The following is a 27,726-nucleotide window of genomic DNA, read 5'->3' as shown; positions in this document are numbered from 1 at the left end:
TCAGGGAGCTGGCCTCCTGACTTCTGACTAAAGGTTTCCACAGGCCCTGCGGGCTATTGGATCTGGATTTGTTCACTCCAAGGGGCCACTGAATGGTTTTTCTTGCCCTCCTAGTCCCACTCTACAGACCTACTGCAGGAACTCTGTGGCCTGGGCCACGCAGGAATTAGTTTTCCTCTCTGCATCTCTGCGGCGGTCGGCTGATGGTCTGTGTTTCTTTTCCTGCACATTCAGCTGTGGCTAGCCGTTTGTCTTTTAGTAGAACTGCATCTGATCCCTCCGACACACATCTGGTGGGAATTTGGTAGCAGGTTGATTGTCTGGCACCCTTCTCCATGTCCCCCAGCCTTGGGGCGGGAACAGGAACCAGCATGGCAGCGGAGGGGAGAACCCAGGCACTAGCGGCACAGCTGAGGCTCGTTAGCCTCTTAACAGTCAACAAACCATGATTGACAAAATTAGCAATGGCATTAGTAAGCGAAAGTCCCCATCTGGATCTCCAGCAGGGTAGATGGGCAGAAGGAGGTGATGGAGGACAGGGTTTGAGCAGCCCACACAGACACGGTGGCACGTTCAGGGCAGAGCAGCCACAGCAGAGCCAGTCCAGTGGGTCTTTGCTGGGGGGGCAGCTGGAATCTAAAGACCCTGCCAGGCACACTCCCCACCCACCAGCAAAAAGGATACTGCGCGCTGGGAATATTGGCTGCTGCCATTCGCCTGATAAATTATTTAGAAGCGTTATTCTTGCCTTGTTAAATGGTTCCCTCACTGATTCCTATAAACCTTCCACATGATGGAAGCCTCTCTCCCTGGATCTCAATAACTCTCTGACTGAACAGAAGGAACCCTTCAGGAAAGCAGACGGGCATTAATTACTGCCTTCATTGCCCAGATATTGCACGTATAACTCATAGAGCTAATTGTCATCAGAGCCTGCAGAAAGCCACAAAAACAGGAAGCAGAGGCTACAGAACAGGAGTGGAGACCCTGGCTACCCACAAGAGCCTTCTCTTTCTGGGCGAGTGACTGTATCCTTCCCCACACCCCAGGCCCCTGCAGGGGGCTTCTGTTTGCTCAGAAGGCTTTTGGTTTGCATGGGCTCTTCTATCCAGTTTGGAGAAGTCAAGGCAGATGGGCCTTGGTGTTGTCTCAGAAGTCACTCTCAGTTTTGCATGTGGCTCCCAGGGTGTGAGCTGCAGAACAGTAGCCTGCTATTCCCGTGACCCCAAACTCTGGTGCTTTCATCGCTCTGCGGGCCCTTCCCCTCCCTCGGTGAGTGGGAAGCGGCAAAGCGACTGGAGGAAGGGGTTGGCAAAGATGTGTATTCTCCCTCAGTCCTGAGCTCTCCTGCGAGTGAGGACAGCATCTTCCCTCGCAACTCTGACCTGTAGGGCTTGTCCCTGTGCATCTTTGGAAAGGTCAGGGGAGCTAGCTTCCAGCAAGTGGCCCAAGGAGGGCTGTCCTTCCCCCCTGCCCCCTGGTCATTCTGTCTCAGAAGATTGTCCATCCTTTCTAGAAACGCCATGCTGCCTCTTACCACCAGCTGTTTCTGATTTTGCTGCCAGCCAGACTTCACTCAAAATGTTCAGCAAGGCAGCAAGCAGGTCGGGGGAGGATTGAAAGCACCTCCCTACCCTGCACACAGATCTTGTTTGTCTCAGATAGATGATGCCCCTACCCAACCTGCATTTTTAAAAGGGACCTACTAATAATTTCTTCTTCATTGCCATTCTACAGCAGTAGGTTCTGGGGGACAGAGATGCAGACTTATATATTGTGATCTACCTTTCAGAAAGTCGTCTGGAAGCGATTTCTTCTGTGTCTTCCCAGGAATGCTCCTGAGACGCACATGCACAGTGAGAATCCTTGCTGTAGTAACTGTCTCCAGGGCTGGCCTGTGTGTAGCATCATGGTTACCTACAAAAAAAGCCCTTGACCTTCACCAGTGGAAAATTCCAGCCCCTCCTCTTTGCACCTGACGACCCTCATCCACATTCTGTGCTTCCCGGCGCAGCTGATATGAGTCACTTTCTCCCTCTCCCTCCCTGGAGGAGCCACAGAGCAGGGTGCCATGGGGCAGAGGTCCCCTGAGTCACTTGCTGCTTCAGTGGGCTCTCTGGGGTGTCCCAGCAGGCCACTGCAGCTGGAGGCTGCAGTGACCTGGACGCTGTTATTAGGGCCCATGGAGATTATCATCAGGATCTGCTATCACCTGGTCTTGGATTCTCAGGCCCTACCCCCCACCCCCCACTCATCCCTCCTGCTCTTTTGAAAAATCAAATGGGAACTTATGAGATGCTCCAGCTCTTTCAAACAGGTAACCTTGTCTCCAGGCTGGGGAGCATCTCAGGATTCTTTCTGCAGTTTCTCCGGCTTTGGTAGGCAACACAGTCAGAAGTTGGCATTTCGTTCCTTCCTCTACAGCACGAAGGAGCCAGGGACCCCTGGTGAGGTGATAGGATTGTGTGTGAACCAGTTCCGTTTGGGACTCAGACTGTCCCAAGTGTCTGGGACGCTGGCGTGTGTCACTCTCCCCTGGGATGGAGGGCACTGCCCAGCAGCTTTGTTGCACTTCCTCATTCCTGCATCACCTGCCAGCTGATATTCCTGTCCCCTGCCTGGACCCAACCCTCCTCCTAGAGAGAGTCAGAGGGAAGCAGTGTCAGAGGTGACAGTGGGGACTCCCAAGTGCTGAAAGCCTCTCACCGTTAGGAAGAGCGAGCAGCAAGCGGCATCCACCACTCACAGGTGGACAGATGCTACTGGGTCGCAGGTGGCCCTGCAGGCCCCGGCTGAACAGAGCTGGGAGTGCAGATGGCAGAGCGGAGCTTATCCTGGCTGGAGACCCGGTCGCAAACTGGCCATGTTGAGCAGGGGGCCCCTTGTTGGCTGCCCTGGGACAGGACAAGGTCACCCTGGCCGCCTGTCCTGCCTTGAACACAGAAGCTGTGAGATCCACCTCCAGGGCACAGGTGACTTGGGAGAGGGATATGGGCTGCAAGTGCCTGGCTAGTGCCCTGCCACCCCCTGTGACAGAGACAGTCCTTCCCAAGCTCCTTCCAGACACCCCCTTGAAGAAGTGGAGGGCCAGGGGGATTTCTGTCTGCTGGCCTCTTCCTAGAGGGCTAAGTCAGCCTGAGATTCATGCTCACGTTGACAACAGAAGGGTCCTTCCAGGCCTTTGCGACAGCCCTGTTATCTCTCACTCTGCCAGGATTCCATCTTGGCTCCCTCTCACATGGCAACACTGGCCTTTGTCTGTTTGCAACACTTAAAACGGTGTGCAGTCCCCATTTTCAAAACCAAATGGTTTCCTTCTAAAATAGTACCACTCAAGGAGAAAATATCCTTTTCGTGAGGGTGCAGATGGATTGATGTGCCCGTATGGCAGTGCCTTGCGTGCTGTGAGTACCCCGCCCTCCCATGGTTTACCTTGCTTCGGTGTAGCATGTACCAGTGACTTTTGACCCCCAACCACACAGTAAAGTACACAGCATCATCCCATTTCACAGCAGGGAAAACTGACTCAGAGATGGGGGCTTCCTGGGATCCTGGAGCTGAAGCAGACGGACAGCTGCTCAACTCTTTGGCCTCTCAGCTATGTCCTGCCCTGGTGACACAAACTTGCTCCATTTGCCCAAGACTCAGTTCCATGGGCTTTGCTTTGGGGGCAGCCCCCAGTGCCATGCACAGGCCGGGACACGGAGCACCTGTTCTCAGCCCTGGGAGCCTGACGTTTGCAGGCGATTGGGGTGAAACGGCCGAGTGTGGTCCCTGGTGAGTGAGCGCCTTTGCAGGTCTGCCCATCATTGTCACTGACTCAATCAATGCCCCGTCTGCCTTGGTACCCCTCGCTCCTAGATAGCAAGGCCAGCTTTTCCTGGGCACTCAAGTAGTGTTGGAATTAGTGCCTCTTCCCAAGGACACTTCTTCCCCTGCCGTGGTCTCTGTTCTTTCAGCGTCAGCCAACTGTGCCCTGGGGCTGTGGCGTCTGCTAATAAGTGGGTCACTGCTGCCTTCACTTGAATATTTATTCTTACCAGTGCTGGAGTAGGAGGCGCCTAGAGAAAGGACCAGTGAGGAAGGAAGATTAGAGAAGCAACAGGTTTTAAGAGCAGCAGGGACTTCACCAGACTGGAGACTCTTGGGACCCTGTGCCATCTGCCTCCCAGGCACTACTCCTGTTGCTTTCAACATCAGTGGTGCCCCCAGAGCACAACTCCAGAGAACACAGGTGAACACTGCCCCTCGGATTTGTGCAGCATCGAACCCTGGATTGGAGTGAAACGCAGTCAGACAAGAAAGGTGGCCTGGGGAGGGCCTGGCTAGAACGTGGACAGGAGAAGTGAGCTCTCTCCGTGGACAAGTCTAGTGGGTTGGCCCGTCTGGAAACGGAAAGCAGGATCCTCAGCCCAGCACGCAGGCAGCCTGGCGAGAACGTCCCTTCCTGGGCAATGTCCACCCTCCCGTCTCACTCACACCAAACCAGGTTGAGTCAGGAGGAGACTCCAGGATGCCTGGAGGGAAAGGGTGTTGCTTCCAAGGTCAGGACATCGAAGTGCCCCCTTAATAGGATGGCAACCATTGAGGGCTCATTGGGGTGATCCGGGAAGCCCATCTTTCCTTTCCTTTTCTTCTCGCTCCCAATGCACCTCTTGTCAGTTCCTCCTCATTCAGTTCTGGAAACTCCAGAAAGGTCGAGTTTGTTTTGCCTTTCACCCTTTCCTCTCCTCTCGCCTGTGGAGAGATGCCCGTCATCCCTGGGTGGCACTACAGGTGCACTGAGTGCAGTTGTTCAAACCTGTGCCCACCACTGCCAGAAGAGGGACTCAGTGAGGCTTCGGGGTGTCTTCAGCCAGCTTTGTGTGGGGTCATGAGCCCCTGAGATTCGTGTCCCAGGTCCTTTTTGTCCCACAGGTGCTAAGCCTTCTGCATTCATCCCATGAGATTGAGTTTCAAGGAAGAATTCATTTCTTCCCCGTACCCCAAAAATGTACATGCCCGTGTCCACTACGCAAACAGAGCTGGGAGTCTAATGCTGGGTGAACTCTAACTTCAGGCAGTGACTGCGCTCAGACTGAAATGGTGACTTCAAAGGATTAGCTCGTCTCAAGGAAATCAATAACACAGGGTCAGGCCTGTGTTTTTCTTGCTTGCTTGGTTTTTTCCTGAGGAGCTGTCTATGTATCTTAGACCAGTAACGGCTTCTTGTCCTTCCGTGTGCTTTCCATTCCCCCACCCCTTCCTAAATGAAATTCAGGTTGCCTGTCACTCATTCCGACACTGCAGCTTGTCTCGCTAACTCCTGGCCAGCGTGAGCCCCCACCACCCTCCCATTCTTCCACCACTGTTGCTCCTGTCTGAGTGTGGCCCCCATCCGTCCTTTCTTCCCCTCACCTTGCTGAGGACACCAGGATGACACCTCCCTGAGTCACCCTGTGACTGCTTCCAATACCCTCACCCCCAGTGCCCCTGGAGATTTGGCCCATGCTTCCTCCGCCTGCTCAGTGAGAGGGTTGCTGTTTTTGTTTTTTGTTTGTTTGTTTGTTTCGAGGTGGAATTTCACTCTTGTTGCCCAGGCTAGAGTGAGCAGCGAGCTGAGTGGTGTGATGTCGGCTCACTGCAACTTCCACCTCCCACGTTTAAGCGATTCTCCTGCCTCAGCCTCCTGAGTGACTTGGATTACAGGCATGTGCCATCACACCTGGCTAATTTTTGTATTTTTAGTAGAGACAGGGTTTCTCCATGTTGGTCAGGCTGGTCTCGAACTCCCAACCTCAGGTGATTCACCCACCTTGGCCTCCTAAAGTGCTGGAATTACAGACGTGAGCCACTGGGCCCAGCCGCTCTTTTCATTTTTAATGTCACTTTCAGGGACGTGGGTTTGGTTGACTGGCCCACCATTCATCACACCACACAACCTGTCCCCACCTTGGCCAATAGCTGTGTGCCAGCTAAGAGGACGATGCCTAGTCTCCCATGCCATCACCTCCATGGTCTCCGTACACGTGCCAGACTGGGGGACTCCGGGTCACAAGGCAGCAAGCAGTGGCGTCTTCTCCCTACCACTCCCTTCCCCAGTTCAGAAGCTGCTCATGGACCTCTGTTGAGGTCCTGAGGGGTGACAGGATCTTGCATTCCAGCTTCTGAGCAGGTGACCAGCATAGCCCCCTTCACAGATGACAGTTGAGTTTCTCTGGCCCTGGTAGAATGTGTAGCTTGGGTATCCCTTCTCCAAAATATTTGGAACCAGAGCATTTCTGATTTCAGATTTTTTCTAGATTTTAGAATATCTGCATTATACTTACAGTAGAGCATCTCAAATGCAAAAATCCAAAATCCAAAATGTTCCAATAAGCATTTCCTTTGAGGATCGTGTTGATACTCAAAAAGTTTCAGATTTTGGAGGATTTCAGATGTTGGATTTTTGGATTTGGCGTGGTTAGCCTAAACCACATGTCTTTACCTCCTTCTCCATTGTCGGGAAAGTAATGAGTACAGCCTTGCAAAGACCACCTGCCCTCAGCAAGCCAGTTCTGCTCCCAGGCACGTGAGGAAGTGTAACTTACGTGGTTCCTCCTCCCTCACCCCAACTCCACTCACCAGTTCACCCAGGAAGTGAATGGAGATGGGAAATGATCTGTTGCCATGACTTGTCCCCCACACACCCAGCATTCTTAACTCCTAGGAACCCCATTATATGAGAATCTAAATGTATAAAATAAATCTACAAAGTGATTTGTTACTTTATAGAAGGATTTGCCTCAGATTTCCTTTAAATTCTTAGTTTCTCTAGTGTATTTAATGTGGTGTTCTGTGAAAATTCAGAATTTATAAAAGAACTTTAGGAGCCCTTCTGTTGTGTAAAGGGAGGTATCTGTGTATTCATACGCAAAAGTGTAGAACCCCAAAGCCTAGTTCCTATTGCTGGAGAGACAGGAGGACAGGTTGGAGTGGACGTCATAAGCAGCCCACCTGAAAGAAGTAACCAGCACCCCTTCCCTCCCCATCCACATGCCTGAGCTGGGAGAGCTCCCTGGAGCTTGATAAGTATATAACCAATCCCCACACCTGTGCACAGGCCAGTTTGGTTGGGAAGCTTCCAAGTAGGGCTCTGTGGGGGAGTATGCATCCCTGCTGGGGACCTTCTGCGCTGAGCTTTTTCAGGACCGTTTCTTTGTGGGTCTCACGCTGATCCCAGTCAGATCCTGAGCTCGAGGCCTGAGCCCTCCTTGTTTGTGAGTGGCGCAGTCAGGGATAAAAAACTGGGTGTGCCTCAGTTCCCAAGCCACCTGGGCCGATCATGGCCACCGACCCGTGTGTGCACACACATTTCCAGTCATTCCCCTGGAGAAGCTGAGCCTCGGGCAGGCTCCCAAAGTTCAACAGCCCCATCCATCCCACACTCTGCACCCCACTCCACTTCTAGAACTCCCATTTCTGGGCAAATAACTAAAAATAATTTTATTATATTTGTTCAGGGTACATCCCAGTTGTTGATTTCAGATCTCCCTCCATCCCACCTTGTTTTTTTGTTTTTGCTTCATTTCACCAAAAAAAAAAAAAAAAAAAGGTGCCAAAAAAACTCCATAGTCTGTGGAATCTAGCAACCTACCAGTAGCTTGAGAGTAACGTGGCATGTTCTTAAATATTTTGTGCTAACGAAAACGAAAGCTGTGTATACCACACTATTTTTCTTCTGCTCCATGTCTGTCTGCTCGTTTCATCCCGTAGATCAGTCTGTGGCATTTGTGGTGGCCCTGCCAAGTTTCATGAGGCTGTGCTATTCCCGGCACGACGCTTGCTCTGTTACAGGGTGCATATCATAAGCAGAACCTGATGTCTTTTTAAACAGTGCCCCAGGGCCATCGCAGTAATTGTTTAATTAAATAAAGCGCTCACTCTAAAGTAATAGCCGTGGTCCTCCATGTGGCCAGTGTCCCAGCCAGCGGTGCTGGCCCTACACACTGGCTCAAAAGCAGCACCTGTGTGCAGAGAAGAAATAGCTAGTGTGCCCTCTCCACTGCACCCTGGCCCTGAGGAGACAGGAGCCACAGAACCTCAGAGGCTTCACAGCCAGCAGAGAGGTGCGAGGGACTTGACTGCGGCGGCCCTTACACAGAGCGGAACGATGAGAGTGCGCATTAATGAAGATGTCGGATGAATTAGCATGAGCCCGATGTCTTAGGATTCTTTAACAGTGAACCAAGGACTATTTTCATAGGCCCCAAGCACAAAAGGAGGCGCCGGGGGTGTGGCAGCAGATACCCGTGTGAGTGTGACTCCAGAAGGGTCATGAGCCACCACAGGGCATGCATAGTTTGGCTATGGCAAGAACTTCCTTCAACCACAGAGTGAGACGTTTTTTGAAAAACTTGATGTTCCGGAAAAGAACGCAGGGCCAGATATTGGGTGTTGGGTGCTCACTGAGTCCGAGAGGCCCCTGCGGTCTGTGATGTCCAAGCCATTCCGGTGCGTTCTCCCGCACTACTGCAGGGAGGCTGTGCTTCACCTAAGAGGCAGGTGAACAGTCTTGGGAACACTTCCCAGCTGGTCCCCTTCTTCTGGATCAGGAACAAGAGCCTCGAAAGTGTTTTTCAAGGTCTGGTTGCCCAGCCACTAGCACAAGAATGCCTCCAGACCCTTAATAAAAATGTAGATTCTTGGGTCCTGCGCCAGGCCTGATGCAGCAGATTCTAAGGCTGTGGAGCCCAGGAATCTGCATTTCCAACCAGTTCTGAGGATAATTCTGTGCATACTTCTCTTTGAGAAATCCTGCTGGCACAGACCTCTCCAGGTGGTGAAAGGTGTCCCGGGGAGAGGCCCACTCTGGTCTTCCTCCAAGAACTGCTCCCCACAGCACTGTGGCAGAGGCAGCTGTCAGAGAAAGGGGAGGGGCTGGGTCAGCCACAGGTCTCTGGCCTGGTGCTGCCACATCCTGGAGTTCACACCTAAGGCGCTGCCAGAGAGAAGTGGGGCTCTGCATACCCATTGGCTAGGGGCTGGTTTGTCGCTTTCGGCTGACAGGTACCTCCTGTGTCCCTAGTGAGTAGTGCTCTAGGCTTCCCCCCTATAACTTCCTCTGAAGCTGCTGGTTGGGGACTCCAGACGCCACAGCATGCCAGCTCCCCAGAGAGGGTATCTCACTCCTGGTATCTGACCAGGTATCTGACCCCTGACTAGGGAGGAAGCTGGGGGCTCGCTGGCGTCATTTCTCAAACCCGCTTCAACAGAGCTCGTTAATCAGCCAGCTTGATATGCTGTCTCCCCTCTGTCCCGCCTCCAAGGTTACTCAGTTCCCAGTCTATTTCGAGGCCAGACGTCAGCAGAGAAGGGGTGGAGTCAGCTGGGCCTGTGCAGCCCTCTGCAGGGCTCCCGTGTTCTGGGCACCTGACTTCCTTCCCTCCCTCGCTTCCTCCAGCTCCTGCTGGAGTGTTCCTGCTGCCATTGCTCTTCCTGCGCCGAGAGCATGGACTGAGGAAGGAAAGATGCCGAGAGCATCTCAAGTGATCACCTGGCACCTCTCCTTGTCGCACAAGCTCCAGGCAACAGAGGGCAATGGCACTGCCTCCTCCTGTTCCCAGGGCAGGGCAGGGGATTAAGGGCAAGACTCTGGACACCAAAAGCCATCGGATGCCAGCTGGTTACTGGAGATGCAAGTGGCTCCATGGGTTCCGGGGCCTGTGGGTACACACATCGCCACCACTGAATGTTCTGAGCGGTTCAATTCCTGGCAGAGTCAGATGGTTGTAAGAGTGGGTGTTTTTTACCAAGGGAGTTGAGGGACTAGACTGTGGCCCAGAGTTCCCATCTTCTGTCACTCACAACACAGCCCACCTGTTCCTCTCATACCCTCTTGTTCTTCGGACCTGTGGGGGCCGAGTTGACCCCTAGCCTGACCCCAACAGTGGGAACCCAGCCTTCAGCAGTTACGTAGCCAAGTAAGACATGGCACAGCCTTCTCACTGGTATAAGATTGTGGTATACTGTGACCCAGACTAACCGAGGCCCAGACTCTGCAGGCACAGCTGTCAGGCAAAAGAGTGCCATGCCCCCATCCCCTCCCTCTTCCTTCACATCCAGCATAAATACTAGAAAAGCGATGTTTGTAGAGAGGCCTCAAAAGCTAAAACATGAGAGCCAGTAAACCACACTCGTAGTGCCTGGAGAAGTTCTGGTCTTTGCATCTGTTAACTCAGCCAAGGAGAGCCTGGAAGAGAGGTTATGCTTTTCAGAGCCAAACCCTCTAGAAGAGCCCTGCCTTTCTTCACAGTCCCCATTTTCTTCCTGACATGGGGAAGAAAGGCTTCTCTAGAGCCTGCCCCAGAAAGTGGGCATCCCTGGCTCTGCCTCCCATCGGGTTCCCTGGGAGGGCCTAGGACCGCCCTTTCACTCCTCTGTTTCAATAGGATGTGAATGAACTTCCCTCATCTCCCCCTACCCCTGTCTATACTCCTAGTTCAAAGGATCAAAGTCCATTTTAAAAACCTCATCACGTTAGGAGGGGTGTCCTGCCCCAGTGCTCCATGATGAGGGGCAGCCTGTCACAGCCCCTCCCTGGTGTGCAGGCCCAGTGCCTCACAGCAGAACTGCCCCAAGGTCATGAAGGTTTTCTCTGTCAACCTGATTTTAGGTAAATCTGATGGCCATCTTCCTAGTTAAAACCCCATGGAAGCTCCTCTCCAGAAAGCAAAGTCTAAACTCCCTCACATGGGATGGTCTGCCCTTGTCTCCTGGAGCCTTCTCTCTCCCCCAGATGCCCCCGTTTCCCCCGCCAGTGTCCTTCCCAGGTGCCAGGTGCTTTCATGCCTGGCCCACTGCATGCCTGTGCCTTGCTTCAGAATCAGAGGAACATTCCCCTAGTCCACACTGAGCTCAGGGGCTTCCCCCACCCCCTGCCATGGCGTTCATTGGCTTTTTTTTTTTTAATGATTATTCCATTCCTTGGCCTCACTGTGAGCTCCTTCAGGCCACAGGCTGCACCTCGTTCACCTTTCTATCTAGAGCCAGCGTGGCCTGTCGCAGCGCGGTTGCTCCTGAAGGTTGGAATGAGGAAGACCACTTACAGGTGGACGCCACTACTGGGCCCATGGCGAGGCGTTGGCACACATCCCTCCCCTGGGCCTTGGCCTGCTGGTGGCCAGAGCCCACCACAGCTAGTGGCTTCTGCTCCGGCCAGACAGACTGCATGCACAGCCGGCCCCTCCTTTCCCAGCGGGCGGATCATCCTCTGGTCCTCGCTGCCAGGACAAGCTTCCCCTCTGCAAGGGCCAGGGCGCCCCTGTCTTTGGGGGGCAGAAATAGAAGCGAGCTGCAGGAATCCATCCAGTGCCCTGAAGTCACAGATAGCTCGCCACCCGTCTCTCCACCATTACCTCTTTGCATCTGAAATGTGGACAGTGACGGATTAGAGTAGGCGCCACCTCCAGAGACAGGTCTGTTCCTCGCTTCCCACAGCCTGGTGCACACGCGTCCTCTGCCCCACCCCAGCTCCTCACTAACATCCGTAAAGCTCTCTTAGGTCAAGGTCGGACCTCATGGTCTTTTCACCTGGACGTGCGGGTGCTGGATTCCATGGCTCTCCGACGTGCTGTGAGGAGCCAGGCTGTCCTCTGTAAACCCTGATGGCCTGTAATCATTAAGCAAATGACTGCGTGGGTTTTCCACAATATTTATCTTCCCCTCCCCCAAACCACAAGGGTTGCAGCTCTGGCATCACATACTTGGAACTCTGCCCACCACCAGGTACCATCTGGCTTTTTAGCCGAGAAAGAGACAACACAGGCAGGCAGGCTTGTCCTCCAGTGAGAGGGTGAGGGAAGCACCACCCAGGCCAGGCCAAGGCCACTGGGCCAGCCCAGTCCTCCTGCCCTGAAGGCTCCAGCCTTGAGGGGGCCACAGAGTAAGTAGATGGCAGAGGAGGTAGCCCTTCCATCAGGGTGTAAGCGAAGGAGGCAGTTGAGTGCTCTAAAGAGGGACTGGGCTTTGAATAAACATGGCCTGGTTGAAATCCCCACTGCGTCTAACTAGTGTGAGGTTTGAGACAAATGAATTCATCTCAACCTCAGTTTTCTAAAGCAGAGACAGTCACCCAGGTGCAGGGAGGAGCTCTCCTTGGAAGATGCCGTCCCACCTGGGCACTCCGGTCATGCCTGGCAGGGCCAGTCCACTTGCTGGTTCTGAGCCTCGCCTTCCCTGCCCCAGGGCAGAGCCTTCTCTGGAGTGACAGACATCAGTCTCAAGTGTCTTGGGAAGCTTGGAGAGCTTGGGAAGGGCTCTAGGTAGAGAAGGGTGTCCTGCTCAAGGGCTGGTCTCTTGCTACCAGCATGCCTTCAGTGTGACCCTCGTACCAGCTCCCAGCTGGAAGCTGGGACACAACGGGCAGGGTATCACCAGTTGTGTGGACTTGTCCTGGTTCCGAAGGTGGTGGAGTCTGCTGCCTGGGGGCCACAATGTGTGTTCCGGGCAGACACAGGCTCCCTCTTGCAACGGCCACAGTGTGTGGACAGTTTCCGGGCAGGTCACAGCCAGGCTGCCCACCCAGTGCTGCAGGAGCCCTGGTGGGTCATGGCACCAGGCTCCCTCCCAGGTGGCGCCTTCCACTACACGCCTCCCACACATGGGCTCCTATGAGCCACACTCTGCCTGATAGGAAGTTTGGGATGAGTTTCCTGATGTTCCTTTTTCACCTTCAAGGGGTTGGGGAAAAGATGCTCATTTTGTTGCCTCCCAGAGCTCCAGTAGAGATAAGTTACAAACCTCAGGTCCCGAACTAAGAAATTCAGCGTGTCATTTAAGTAGGGGTATGGATTGTTCAGAGGAGGCTCAGAAAAGGAAGTTGTGTGGGTTTTTCTTGGCTGTTTCCAGTTGCCTTGAAAAGGGGGAAGCAGGGGGGTTTGAGGAAGGGACCTGGGGAGGTTTTTGGCTGTCACATATCCAAAGGCCCCTCAGGAGTTGCTGAGCAGTGGCCCAGTGGCCCTGGACTGTCCCTGCCGTGCTGTCCGGCTCTTCCCGTCTTTCTTGGAGCCGGCACAGGGAAGTCCAGGGGATCATCCCTTGCAACCTGCATCACAGCTGCCATGGGACGGCCAGCCTCCCAGAGTGGCACCGCCTCAGTTCTGTGTGGGAAGCTCTCAGGCATTCCCTTCATGCTGCCTCCTTCCCGGCCACAAACGGGCTGACTTTGCATCCTGGGAGGTGGCGTTCTGGACGTGTGACAGCTCGGGCAGGCCGTGCACCAGAGCTGCTTGGGAGCCCTGGCCCCCCAGGTCTAAGGGGACAACTTTGCATAAAAGAGAGCAGCCACCTTTCCTCTGGGTTCTTTCTCCCTGAAATCATTCTTCCAGGCTTCCCAGCGTCAGAGTTGAATAGCATTTCACGGGTGTATGAGCAGAGGTAGCGCAGGTCCCCACTGTTGGCCAGTCTGCACCTGTACCAAGTGTACCAAGAAGGTGCCCAGAGTTCATCCTCATCTCCGCTAGCCGGGCAGAGGGACAGGTCTTTTCTCCTGACCAGCCCCTGGTTGATGAGCTCCTGCTGCATGGATTTGGTTTCTTCTGCTTTGTAGCTTGGTGGCCGCTTTAGCACACCCTGCTGGGACCTTCACACTTGGCTCATGATTGCCTCTGCCTGGAAACTCAATGTCCTCCCGCCTTTGAGGAGAGCTGTAAATCTTCCATCTCTCCACTCATTCAGAACAGGGCTGCCAGCTTGGCGGGAGCAGCCATGGTTTTTTACTGAAGAATGTGGTGACCCAGTGAAAAGATGCATGGAGCTGACCTCTAGTGCACAAGGGGCACTCAATTCTTTAGAGTCATGTAGGGGTCAGCTGTCAGTTCTATCTTCAGTCATCACCTGAATCTTTCAGACTTGCAGTCTATTCAGCAAGCATCTCCCAAGGACATTCTAGTTGAGGGGTTTGGGAAGATCAGGGGAGCCGGGGACAGTGGGCCGTGGTAACTTGTTCCAACAGTGCATTATGGCAAATGTTGGGCTGACACCGATCACTGCTGCCGAGGGGCACGTGCACTGAGGGAGGCAGCCGGCCTCCTCCTGTCCTCATCACTCACTCTGCAGCAGGTACACAGTATTTAAGAATTGGCGAGGGAAAGATCGCCCCTGTCTCTGTCATGGTTGGGTCAGTGTCTAGAGCCCGATAGCCTGTCCTGGCACAAACCCCATCCCCTCCCAGTCTCTGGGTCAGCCCATTCCTGGGCTGGTCTTCAGGAAGGGCGCCGTTCACCTCTTGCCCTGTTGAGAACATTTTAGGACGCTGGTCGTTACGTAGTTGCTTGTGAAAGTGCGATGTTCCACAGAATTCGGACAACCTCCTCTAGATGGCATGGTGCCTCTCATCACAGAGTTTTGGCAAATAAGCCGTGACAGCGGTTCGTGGGATTTGGTGCACACACGCTGCCAACATGGTTTCTGACATGGCTCCTGCTCTCTTTCTCTGGCAGATGTCTTCTGCATGGTGACTGATCCTTTGTGTTTGGTAGGGACTGTCCTAAAGAGCATTTGGACTGTAGCGAACTTGGGTGAAGGTCATGGAAGTCAAATAAGAATAGTGTTGGGGCTGGGCACAGTGGCTTACACCTGGAATCCTAGCACTTTGGGAGGTGAAAGAAGGCAGATTGCTTGAGCTCAGGAGTTTGAGACCAGCCTGGTCAACATGATGAGACCCTGTCTCTACAAAAAATACAAAAATTAGCCAGGCATGGTGGCACACGACTTAGTCCCAGCTATTCAAGAGGCTGAGGTGGGAGGACTGCTTGAGCCTAGGAGGTCAAGGCTGCAGTGGGCTATGATCATTCTACTGCACTCCAGCTTGGGCAGCAGAGCAAGACTTTGTATTAAAAAAAAAAAAAAAAAAAAAAAAAAGCATTTAGGCCATAGTTGAACTTGGGTGGACATCATGGAAGTCAAGTAAGAATGGTGGAATAGTATTGGGGGCCGGGCCTGGTGGCTCAGGCCTGTAATCCCAGCACTTTGGGAGGCCAAGACAGGCGGATCACTTGAGGTCTGGAGTTCATGACCTGCCTGGCCAACATGGTGAAATCCTGTTTCTACTAAAAATGCAAAAATTAGCAAGGTGTGGTGGCACACACCTGTAGCCCCAGCTACCTGGGAGGCTGAGGCAGGGCAATTGCTTGAGCCTGGGAGGTGGAGGTTGCTGTGAGCCAAGATCACACCACCGCACTTCAGCCTGGGCAGCAGAGTAAGACACTATCTCAAAAAAGGAAAAAAGAATAGTATTGGAGCTAGGCATGGTGGCTCCCATCTGTAATCCTAGCATTTTGGGAGGCCGAGGCAGGAGGATCATTTGAGGCCAGGAGTTTGAGACCAGCCTAGGCAATATAATGAGACCCTCATCTCTGCAAAAAACAAAAAAAAAACATTTAGTTAACAGGATGTGGTGGCATGCACCTGTGTCATAGCTACTCGGGAGGCTTAGGTGGGTAGATCGCTTGAGCCTGGGAGTTCGAGGCTACAGTAGGCTGTGATTGCGCCACTACAGTCCAGCCTGGGTGACAGAGTGAGACACTGCCTCAGAAAAAAAGAACAGTATTGACTTAATATTCTTTTAAGAATATTAAGAATATTCTTAATAAGGAGCTCCTCGCTTGGCTTCAGGAGTGCTGCGTTCCCCCACCGAGGTGTTTGGATGGGAGTGATGACTTAGTGTGTGGTGACACGGGGTCAGGAAGCCACACTTCTGTCTGTTGAATGTCTCCTGTGCACACACAGCATGCTTTGAGAGGTTCAGGAACCTGAAGGGTCTCATAGTTAGCAGGGACATCAGGATGCAGACCCTCCCCCTGCCATGAGACCCTGAAGCCTGTGGTCCTTCTGCTGACCCACACTGCCTCAGAACTCGCGTTCCTGTGGGTGAATCCCAGATGCTGTAATAAGTTGGGAAAATAAAAACTCCCAAACCACAATGTTCACAGCCACTCGAGAAATGAAAATAGAACCCTTGAACATTTCTTCACTACACTTCAAGGACGTGTTGAAAGTTCACTTCCCATGTAGGGACGGGTTCATGCTGAGTTGCCATTAACCCCAATTAACTCTTAACCCCTCATGCCCACTAAGGGAAGCCCTGTAATCTGGAGGATTCTTTGCTTTAGCACTTGAAATAACTCCAGGATCAAGGAGCTCGGCCGTGCCACGTGTGTGCTCCGCCTCCGCCCAGCGGAGCTCCCCCTCGCCCTCCTCACTCCAAGCCCGAGTGCTTTGTGGTCAGCCCCCACGGGTCTCTGTGCATTTAGGGTAGCCCTATTTGACGTTTCAAGCCTTGCTGCTGTGTGAGAAGTGCCTCTGTCACCCCTGCTACCTTAACAGAGAAATCCCCATCAGCCCTCAGCCCTGGAGTGAGAAGGCTCCAGGTGGACCTGCTGGCCTCCTGTGTTGAAACTCCGGGAGCTGACAGCTGGAGTGAAGAGAACGCTGCTGGTGCCTGAATTCTTGGCTCCAGAAACTCCATCTCCCTACACCGCGGAAGCCAAAACCAAAAAAAAAAACAACAACAAAAAAAAACCATATTTTTAGAGAGAAATAAATAAGCACACACTTAGAGAACTGCCCACATAGTAACCAACCAGTCCGCTGCCTCAATAGTGTTCGTGGGAGCCAGTGGGTCACAGTATCACCCCTCTGCCCTGCCCCACTTTGGTCCCAAGCCACCTTGCCGCTCCAGGATGAAAACACCACAAAAGCATCACCTTCATGCTTCCCTGGCCGCTGCTGGCTGCTTCAGCCACTGGCGTTTGTGTCCACAGGACACTGTCTGATTTCACTGGACACTGTCTCAGTCAGGAGGCAGGGCTGGGAAGGACCCTCCCCTGGGTGCGTCAGTGTTCAGCTGACTGCTGCCCTTCCAGGTGTTTTCTCTGTCACTTGGTACAGAGGGTCATCGTGTGTCACTCTTTGCCCCATAGGTTAGTTTTAGCGTGGAGTTGCTCAAACAGTTCTTAGGACATTTGTCCTTTGTTGCAGCCGTCAACGTCAGCCCCTCATTCTTCTGGCTCCCTTTTCTTCATGGGTTTTTTTGTTTTGTTTTGTTTTTTGAGACAGGGTCTTGCTCTGTCGCCCAGGCTGAGTACAATGCTGCAATCTCATCTTACTGTAAACTCTGCCCCCAGGTTCAAGTGATTGTCCTGCCTCAGCCTCCTGAGTAGCTGGGATTACAGGCGCATGCCACCACGCCTGGCTAATTTTTGTATTTTTAGCACAGGCAGGGTTTGGCAATGTTGGCCAGGCTGGTCTCGAACTCCTGACCTCAGGCGATCTGCCCGCCTTGCCCTCCCAAAGTGCTGGGATTACAGGTGTGAGCCATCATGCCTAGCCTTCTGTCTCCCCTTTCCGCCAGGGAAGTAGCCCTTCTGTCTTCCTTCCCCTTTTTTGAGGGGACTGAGATGGAACCATGAGTGTTGATGAATTTCATCGAAGTCTGAGTTCCAGTTAGAAGGTGCAGTCCACTCCATCTCCTTCCAGCCAGAGGAGAGATGATGGCCCACAGCACTTGGGGTCTTAGTTTTCTCTTGTAAGCATTTTGGTGGGTGGCAGTGGGTGACTATTAGGGACAGTGACTCCACTGTCTCCAAAAAGTAGGGGTGGAAAGGATCACTCCTTCAAAGACCTGGAGGTTCTTCACTTCAGGTGCAGATGTCTTCTAAGACGCCACCCCTCTGGGAGCCAGGCGGACTGAGAGTAGTCACAGTTCCTCAGGGTCTGCTCCCCTTCCTTGTGGGGGTCTTGGAGATGCTGGGAATGGTGGGAAGCCAGGCACCCCAGCTCTTCTCATGTGCACTCTTTCTCCTTTGTGGAGGGATGAATATCATTCTCCCTGAAGCCAGTGAGTAAACTCAGAGCCATACTGTTTGGATTTGATGTGTGTTTCCTAAAATCAAAACATGTCGATTCCTCAGCTGTGTTGGGAAGAGTTTTTCCCTGACATCGTGTGCTGTTTTCAAGCAGAGCAGGTGACTCTTGCCTGTGTGCTGCCGGCTTTGCCAGGTCAGGTACTGCCCCCAACCCCCGCAGGAGGCATGGAAAACGTGTACAAGGCAGGTTGGCAAGACCGGGGCTGCCTCTTCACCCACTCTGCCAGGCACTGCCCCCGCCAAATGCAGCTCATTCTACAAAGCTTTCTTGAGCTCCCCACTTTTGAGAGCCTTCCTAGGTACTAGAACAAACAAGGATGCAGTCCTTGCCCTCAGAGTGCTTACACTTTGCCAGGGACACAAAATCAACCCAAGAAAAAGCAGCGGTTCACAGCCTACCAGAACGAAGTCAGATGGTACCAACTGTGTGTTGGTAATTCAGTCAAGAGCCCCCAGGGAGGATTAAAATAACTTGCAGAGGAGATAAATACTTGAGCAGGGCTCAGAAGGGTGTAGAAGTAAGGAAAGTCACAGGGGAGATTCTTTGCCAGCAGGAGGGTGAAGGCATGAGGCTGAAAATGTGGGGACGGGGTGTCAGAGAGGGGGACCTTCCGTCTCCCTCTGCCGCTTTCTTGCTGTGTCAGTGAACCCCTCCAGCCCCCAGTTTCCTCATCAGTAAGATAAGGGCATCGTCACCTGCACCAGTGACCTTGCAGGGGGCCGTGAGCTTGAAATGAAACGGCATGTGTCAGCACTTGGCAGAGTGTGGAGGGGCTGCAGCTCTGGGCAGTGATGCTATCACAGGGCAGCTTTGATAGCTCAGGGGCAGGGCCAATCAAAGGACCAGGGGCTGGGAAGATGTGGGGTTGGGATTGGCTGTGACAGGTCTATAACAGGGTCCCTTCCCCACATCTTTGAGTCACTGATTCTGAAGAGTGGATTTCCTTCCTGCCCCGGGGACCATGGGCTGGGGTTGAGATTAGGCGCTCTCTTTACTCCCTACTATGTGGTTAAATCCCATTTCCGGTGGCATCTGGAGGAATGACTCCTCTCTGCCAGCCCCATCCTTAATGCGTGTGTAGCACTGGGCTCTGTCCTGTGGGGGCGCTATTTGGAGCCTTGCTTTGCAGGCAGAGAGCCGGACCCAGAGATTGTGCAACGTCTTAAACAGTGTGTTTAATCTGAGATTGGCACCAAGTTTAAAATTTCATTTTGTTCCTCTGACCAGCTAAATAGGACAGAGAAGTTTGGGAACGGGGGAGATAAGTATCTACCCGCTTTACTTTTGTGCTCTGACGTTGACACCCTCACTCACGCTCCTGTGTGATTCAGTTAAACAAAGGACATACCATGTTGGCAGTCCTGGACTCCTTTTGTATATGGCACAGAAATGAGCTGAGCTGGAGCCTTTCTTCTGTAAGTGCCGTGTGCTGTAGGGTTAGAACTGGAGAGGAGGGAGGCAGGTGGTGGACACGGCTTAGCCTCAGCAGGAGTGAGTTGAGTGTTCCTGATTTAAAGATCCATTCTCAGAAGTAGCACGGCATTTGTTTCTCCCGTTCCATCTTTGGGCAGCTGACTATTCAGTCTGTTCCAAACCACTCCAAGAAGAAAGTGGAGGCTCCAGTTAGTGACTGAGCCTTTGGTACCCAGATGCCAGGCTACTCAAGTAGGCACAAGTGTCAGTACTTCTGGGCCCTTGGCAAAGCCACATCCTCTCCAGGGAATCTCCAGGCACATCCCACACCAGGCACCCATAAGGCTGCAGGGTCCCTTCCCCACATCTTTGAGTCATTGATTCTGAAGAGTGGATTTCTTTCCTGTCCAGGCGACAGAGGGCTGAGGTTGAGATTAGGTGCTCTTTACTCCCTACTGTGTGGTTAAATCTCATTTCCGGTGGCATCTGGAGGAATGACTCCCCTCTGCCTGTACCATCCTTAATGGGTGTGTAGGACTGGGCTCTGTCCTGTGGGGGGCGCTATTGGGAGCCTTGCCTTGCAAGAGAGCACTTCTGGCTGGGAGAGAACACACATCTGTGGTTTGAAGCCCCCCAGTTTGTGGTCATCTGTAATAGCAGCCCCGGGAACCTAATGCAGAGAACAAGGAAGGAGTCAGAGATTGCTGGAAGTCTGGAGCCTGAGCAACTGGAGGTGGGCAGTGCGTTTTAGGGACACAGGAGGACAGGCAGCCCTGTTGAGCTATAGACTCCAGAATGTTCTAAAAGAACTGTGGCTGAGCATTGTCTGCAGTGCCCTGGGAATGTGAGCCTCCTTGTCTCCATCAAGACTTCAGCAAGGCTGCTGTGGGGCCCTGGTGTGTCATCTAAACTCACTGACCCAAAAAGAAAGAGGATCTGAACGGGCCCGTTTGTACCCTCCTGGGTCTGTCCCTCTGTCCCGGACTTTATTCCCAATGACCAGTTTGAAGATTTTATTAGAAATCAGAGTTGTGCTTTTTTTTTTAGAAATGTGCTTGGCTGCAGCGACTCATGTCTCTGCCTCCTGTAATGAGTTGAGCTATAAGAGTCCTTGAACAGAGACTGAGTTTGAACTGATCAATGGCATTTGGGGGTTAGAAATTGCTCAGGAGCCAGCTAATTTATAATGTCATATGGGCTAGACTGGAAGACCCAAGAGAGTAGGCTGTCTCTTGGCTTTGTATGTCTCCTTTTTTAAAAAGAAAAGAAAACACAAAGTGCCACGCTTGGCTGTTGAGCATTCAGAGACGGACACTGCCCCTGCTAGACCATCTGGAGATGGAGACTGTTCCTTTGCCCACCCCCCTCCCTCCCTGAGACCTCAGCAGCCACACTGTGGCATGGCAGCGCATGCCACCGCCTCTGTCCTCATCCATTGTCACTCCAGATGCCTGCCCCTGCAGTTGCTGAGTTCTGGCACTAACTAATTTGCAGAGGACACCTGTTCCTTAATTAGCCCCAGCTCACAGTCTGCGTCTTCATCTGGGCGCTCTGATGCGTGAGCTCACGGCCCCGTGGAAAGGCTGCTGTTTGGCAGTCTGTGCGTGTTTGCTGTGACTAAGTGGGCCCTGAGCCTTCCCAAGCCTTGTGGTCGGTCTGTACTCCTGAGCATTAAAAGAAAAGTCACATTTCAACCACCATCCAGCTATGGATGTCACAGCCATTGGCCAGATCTTCCAGAAGAGTCTTTCACTGCCACTTCCCATGCTGAGGACAGACCTGCTGTCCCCAGAACTGGGTCTGAGAACACTAAGTGGGTGTGAACCCTCGTTCCAACTCCTCTAGATTCATATTCCTGGTCACTCAAGTGGCATCTCATACATACCACTTACAATATCTTTTGGAGGCACATCTGACTAAGTAGAGGGATGCTGTCAGCAGGCTGGGATTCATCCATACAGGGTTTTACAGAATAGGGCCTCTGTGTCCTAGGATCTTGACAAGCATCTGCCATGGACAAGGACAGAGGGGTCCTGGGATGGGACCCAGGCAGCCTGCAGGAGCATTCTCTGCCTGCCTTTGGGGGTGGTTCTGCTGCCCCTCTGTTTTTATGGTGTAGAACCTTCTAAAAACCAGTCTTTTGGCTTCTGAGATGAGCTCTGACCTCCCACATAAGCACCCCCACGATCTCCAGCCCCCACAGCTGGAGGACTGTGATTTCAGCAGAAGGCATCACAGGTCAGAGTCGAACCACCCAAATACCCAGGCACACCAGGAGTCCAGTTTCCGGCAGACCACAGTTACTTGGAAACATTTGTGGCAGGTGGCTCTGTGTTTATGCATTCTTCTACCTGACATCTCCCTCTTCATCCTTCAAAAGAGAAATTCATCAGTGGAAAGTTTCCCTGAAGTGGTAATTTTCCTAAATGACTTACTGATAGTGCTGCGTGCAGACCTGCTCCACCAGAGTTGGTGTTCTGCATGTGTTACTGTGTCCCCAGCTCCTCTCCCTGGGCTGAGGGGACGGCAGGGGCTGTCCATTGCTTTTGCGAGGAGAGCCCTTTCCTCTGCCTTCCCCTGCCCCGCCCCCCTAACCTGATAGAAAGGCTGCCTTCCCCTCTCCTGAGCGGAAGCAGGGTCGTTCTGAGTCCCCCAGCAGAAAGCTCTTCCTTCCAGAGACTTCCTCACCTGGTGACTGCCAGGTCGCCTTCTCCAGCCCAGCTAATTAGAGCCTTTTCTTAAGCAGCATTCAATCCTCGGAGTCATTCATCCTCACAGTGATAATGGACTTAGATAAGAGGTCACAGCTTCTACCACATCCTGCCCTCCTTATGGCCAGAGGTGGGGAGCAGGACAGACTCAGCCCCCCTTCTGTTGGGCACCCGCCTGCCAGTCACAGGGGCTGGCTGAGAGCTGAGCAGCTGTGATGGATTCACGCAGATGACAGACCAGAGCCTGACTCCCCGAGCGGGCCCTCTCCCCACATTCGTTCAGGCTTCCGAGCTGCCTGCTGCATCTCTGGTGAGTGTCATTAGCGTTAACGTGGTGAAATGGCACTGTGTAAATGTTAATAAGGTCTGATGCCTCACGCTGCTTCCGAGTGGCAGATTGGAAATGGTACCATCATCTTAACTGCAACGAGCAGCTCTTAATTCCTCTACTCCCCGAGCAACCAATTTGGCATGGAAATCCTAACCTGCCCTACACCCCAGTCTCTGCTCTGCCACATTTACCCCCGTTTTTCTTTGCAAGGAAGGTTCCCATTTCCCACATACCAGTTTTCTGGGACACAGTTTGACTTTTGTTTTTTAACTCAATACTTTCCCCTTTTCTCCAAAGAGAAACGAGAGGACCCGTGCCGACCAGCACCCCCTTCTCTGTCTGGGTCCCATCCTCACTCCCGAACTTCTTCTCCCTGGTTTTGCTAGATGCAGCTCCTTCCCTTGGTCATCCTGGCTACTTCCAAGGGGCCTGCCCTACAAGCCAGGGGCTCTTGTTCTCCAGGCTTCTTCTCTTGAAGCTAAAAACGTGGCCCAGGCACATCCCAAACACCCCTCTCCAAGCCCTTCAGAAGGGGCATCCCCTCCTGCGAGTTTTTGTCGGGGCTCCCGGGGCCCCTCCCCACTGTGTCCGTTCTTCCCAGTAAACTGAGAGCCAGACACATGGCTGGTGTTTCTTTTGGATCTTTCTTGCTGTTGCGTCTCTAGTCCATGCTCATGGGCAGCTTGAGAATAGGCAATCGTGGATCTTCAATCCGTGTTTGCTGAACAGAGCAGGATGCATGGGGTCCCTGGGATGACACCTGGGCCTTGCCTAGGAGGCATAGGATTGTCGGAACAGTACTTGTGAGCAGCAGCAGGGAAGCATGGCTCTGGAGCTCTTGTTCCACCCCTGGCACTGGCACTGACCCAAGGTGACCCCAGGGAGCCCCTGCCAGTCCAGGTGTGCCCAAGTCAGGCCCAGCCTTAGCTGTGGGCGGAGGCCGCGTGAGCAGCAGCGTCCTCCACGTGCAGACGGTCTGCTGGTGTGGCCCGCGCCCCCCTTACTCTTGTTTCCACCCCCTAGGCGATCTTCACTCTCCTCCTCGGACCGTTCACCTTCTTTGACGTCCAGAAGACCAAGTACCTGCAGATCCTGACCTCTCTAATGAGATGGATCGGTGAGTCTGAGAAACATCTCAAGTCTCTGTCCTTTCCCCTCTCGTCCCTTCCATCACCTTTCATGAGAGCCCATGCAGGGCCCCCAGCCATAGCTGGAGTGTGGTATTGGTTTCTGCTGACTCAGGCCTGTCTGGTCTTCCCACCTTTCCAAAGGACAAGGAGGGGGCAGGTACTCAGCTTGCCTTGTACTGCTGGGGAAATTTGGCACCAAAAAAGGTGATTTTTTTTTTTGAAGGTCACATGGTATGGATGGAGCCGGGGCTAGATCCCAGGCCTGTTGATTCTAGGACCAGCTTCTTTCTCATACAACCATTCTGGGTGCCCTCTGACCCACAGGCTGGCAGCGGGGGCTCCGAAAGGCCTGGGTTGAACTGTGCCCTGCAGGGCATGGGCGCGTCATGGCTCTGCGTTCTCATGAGTGTGCTATGTGGCATAACCATAAAAGCCAGCAGGCCTTCGCAACAGCCACTCTCTGCCTCTGAGTCTCTGGCCACCAGGGCATGAAAAGACACCTCCTCCACGGCGTCTTCTAACCGACAGACACCCTGCTGAGCACGAGCGCCATTGTCCTCAGCTGCGGTCTTGGGGTCTGTACCCCAAAACCAGGTTGGTGGTAGGGGGCTGGTCCACTTCTACCACACCATCCTGCCAGCCACCTCAGGGAAGGGGCCAGCTGCCGATCCACCTGGACGGAGGACAGGAGCCGGTGGGGCCCTCTTTGGTCAGCTCCGCTCTGGGTGTTCTTTGGACACTTCTTCTGCTTAATCTAAAAGCAACGAAGGCTGTTGCTGCTCTGATAGAGGGCCCTGGAAGAGTGGATGTGTCCAGGCTCCAGGAGCTTGCCTGCCTCTCAGCACAGAGACTCTAGAGGAGCCAAGGTTGGGGCTCCTCCTTCCTGACCACCTTACCCAGCCCCCTTTCCCACTGCCCTCGCCCCTTCTACCCTCATTCAGACTCTGGGGGTGCACGCTGATCCTGATTCCATGCCAGGACTCAGCAGTGGGTCATGGTTGCTGAGGACGCTTCCCTATCTAAATGCCTCCCAGCAGCTCGGCATCTGCAGTTCCCCTGGCTCCCCAGACTTGGGACATTACGAGAGGTCAGTGTAAGGAGCCTCCGCACATGGGAGTCTTGGCATCTTTAGTTGGAAGGGGCCACAGCAGTCAGGTAGCCCTGCCCCGCCCCTCTAAGAGCAGGCTATACAGCACAGGGGACAGGGTGGCCTCTGGGGCCCAGAGCTCACAACTGGGTGAGGCTCCCACTCCATTCTGAGGGGTTTATGTCAGTGCTGGAAAGTTTTTCCCTGTCTTGAGCCAAACTCACCAGCCTGTAACTTCTTTGCACTCTTGGTTTGTCCTTGCAAGGAAATGAGAGCAGGACAGAGATGAGTTGTGAGGCCCCCGCAGGGGCACATCATCTGGGCTGAGCCCGTCCTTGGCCATCCAGCTGACACAAGGAAGCAGGAGTACACTTGTCCATCCCTGGACCAAGCAGAAGGCTGCATCTGCCCCATTCAGTCTGTATGGTCACGTACTTACCAGTGAGTGCTGTTCCCGCATTTCACTCACAAGTTCCAAAGCCCCAGGTTAATTTAACATGACTACCTGGGGAAAGATGAGAATTGTTACTTAGGACCTGGGGATCCCACTGGCTCCAAGGACAGATTTAGAATGGAGCCTCCCTGGGTGCCAGGAGGGATTATGTCCAGAAGTCGGAGTCAGCAGGGATCAGAAACACCAGGGCTCAGCCGCCTACCCTTCCTATTTCTCTGCTTATAAGAAGTATTTGAAAGCTCTGGGTAAGGCCAATTGGGTAAGACCTGGTAGTCTCAGAAGAAGCTTTCTCAGTAAAGCAGATTTGGAGAAAACCATTCTCCCTCCTTGCCTTCCTGGCCTAAGTCTGGTGCTCCAGCTCCTGTGGCTTCCCGCAGCCGTGTCTGTAGCCCCCAGGTCTGGCCCCTACCCTGTGTGGGGACTGGCTGTACTTGACCTCAGCAGTGGGGAGAGGGAAGGGCCCCTTGGACACTGGCGTGGAGAAAGCTGAGCTGATTCCCGTCTCCTTCCCCTCATCTAGGAGGACAGGAACAGTCTGGGAGAGGTAGAGAGGACATTCCTGCTTTAGCCAGCGTGACAGCCCAAGAGGGGATGACACCCAGGATAGTGACAGTTAATGGCTTCCGAAGCCTCCTGCACTTGTTTAGTGTGACAGATTCCTTCCTGTGTCTGGGAGAAGATTGTGAAAAGGAGAAGAGGAGACTGAGGGCAAATAAAGAGCGATTGTCTGTGAGCAGGAGACCAGCTGTACCCCTGCATCCATCAGAGGAGAAGCCGAGCTCCGTGGCCAGCAGGGCCTGGGGTCCTGGAAGGCGGCAGGGGACAACCTGGGCCCCTTGCCATCCTGCTGTTGGAGACCCTCCTTCCCCGGAGTCAGGCTCACGGTAGACTTGACAGTTGCTTTAGAAAGTCGACTGCTGTTTCCCCCAGCCTCTTCCCATCCCCAGGTCTCCCACCCGAGGCTCCCGGGGCCCTGCAGTGCTGCGGAGCAGGTGACAGTGGCCTCGAGAGAGGCTCTTGGCAGCATCAGGAGCCGGAGGTGGAGACCAGCTTGTGAAGGTCGACAGCACTTGTTTTTTTGGTGGTGACATTGTTGTCTTGACATTGTTGTCTTAGCAAGTCATCTGCCTCTCTTTTCCTTTGATCCAAGAGATAATCAAATGTCAGGAGCCTCTCTGGTGAACCTTTTCTCCAGAATGCTGCCGGGGGCGACAGCACAGGAGTGATTTTTCTCCATGAGAGACTCGGACCTCTGGGCTTAAAAAGCAAACCTTTCTATGACACAGCCCTCTCACCAGAAGAAAAATTGCCCAGTTAAGTACACTCTGAAATGCAGCCAGGTCTAGGGTTCTGTCCCCAGCTGCCAGCACTGGGACCACTGGGGTATTTTTCTTCCCAGCGCTGGAGGCAGGTGTGTTCCCCTCCCAACCCCGGACAGCAGCAAGGCTCAGGAGGGGATGATGGGGATGGAGGTCAGAGGTCCCCATGGAGCCACTAAGCCACACAGAGCTGGCAGCCCTGCTTGGGGGAGGGACCCCATGAGGGTTTCCCACCTCTGGGCCAAGCTCACTCCAGGCAGGTTTTTGAGAACCACCCTAAAGGCGGTGGACCTCAGAAGCCTGTTTGTCCTCTCAAGTCCGTGCCAAGTTGTCAGTTTGCCACAAACTCCCTTTTCATTCTGTCTTAAAAGCAGCTGTGTGACCGAGTCCCGCACAGCCCACCCTCCTTCCCACACTCCTGCCATACCCCTTCCTCTCCCCTCTCCCCTCTCCCCAGATGAGGCCATGCTTTCCCAACAGCAGAGTGGGGAGCTCAGGATTGGCAATAAGCTGGCTTGGGTTCCAGGAAGACAAAGGGGAAGAATAAGCACCAAAGGGACCGGAAAATCATAAATAAATGTGCTGAGCCGGAAACTTTCTTGGGCTTAATTAGGAATTAGTTCTGCCATCTGTTGAAACGAGGACGGAAGAGACAGCAGCCCCGGAGCTGTGCTGAGGAGCCTTCGGGCCAGCTCCTCTGAGGGGCTCTGCTCTGCCCTCCTCCCCTTTAGTAGCCTCGGAAGCCCTCTCGTTCTGCCAGAATGGCACTGAAAGGGTTAAATGGCCTTTGTAAATATCACTTATCCAGGAACTCAAAGCATGGATGACATGCAATCATGTCTGCTCATTTCTTTTGCTCCCCAAATAAGTTCTGGGGAGACTGGCCTGGTCAGTGTGGGATGCCTGGGTGGCAGATACCTCTGAATCCACATGGGAAAGGAGGGTCTCAGTGTCCTGTCCCTAGCAGTGAGGCTGTTGTACTTCCTAGCTGGCTCACCCCCAGGCGGCCGCCAGGTTCTGGAGCAGTCAGGTCTCCAGTAGCTACTCTGCGTCAGGTGGCGCACCTACTGGAGGTCACACTGGACCTCCCTACCTTGTTCCCCCCCGTGAGGGACAGGTGGTGTTTACTCCCAGTGTGTGCAAATGGACTGAGCCTCCTCTGCCAGGTTCCTTGTCTGCACAGCGGCAGCAAGGCCTCGAAAGGGACCGTGTTGTTAGCACAGCACCTGCGAGGTACACAGAGGGGAGCCACGGTGAGCGTGGCTGTCTTCAGAGTCATCTTGGTCAGCCGCTGCATCCCAAAAGTGGCATCAAGATGAGCCTCTCTGGAGGCTGGCCGTGAGACCGGGGACATGACCACAGCCACCTCAAGAGAGCATGGCACTGGGTGTCCAC

The 27,726-nt window shown here is 53.5% G+C and overlaps 1 protein-coding gene across 4 annotated transcripts in view; it reads left to right on the top strand.

Moving 5' to 3' along the window:
* The window catches only part of TMEM104 (transmembrane protein 104), a 61,560-nt gene that overhangs the window by 19,425 nt on the left and 14,409 nt on the right, over positions 1–27,726 (top strand). For all 4 annotated transcript variants that reach the window (XM_032241776.1, XM_032241773.1, XM_032241777.1 and 1 more), the window contains one exon: positions 23,365–23,458. In XM_032241776.1, the coding sequence (XP_032097667.1) occupies positions 23,365–23,458 (94 nt within the window). The remainder of the gene's footprint in view (positions 1–23,364; positions 23,459–27,726) is intronic.

Source organism: Sapajus apella, unplaced genomic scaffold, assembly GCF_009761245.1.
Source record: "Sapajus apella isolate SASKATOON/1434 unplaced genomic scaffold, GSC_monkey_1.0 scaffold48, whole genome shotgun sequence".
NCBI classification, from domain to species: Eukaryota; Metazoa; Chordata; class Mammalia; order Primates; family Cebidae; genus Sapajus; species Sapajus apella.
This window is presented reverse-complemented; position numbering and strand designations above follow the sequence as displayed.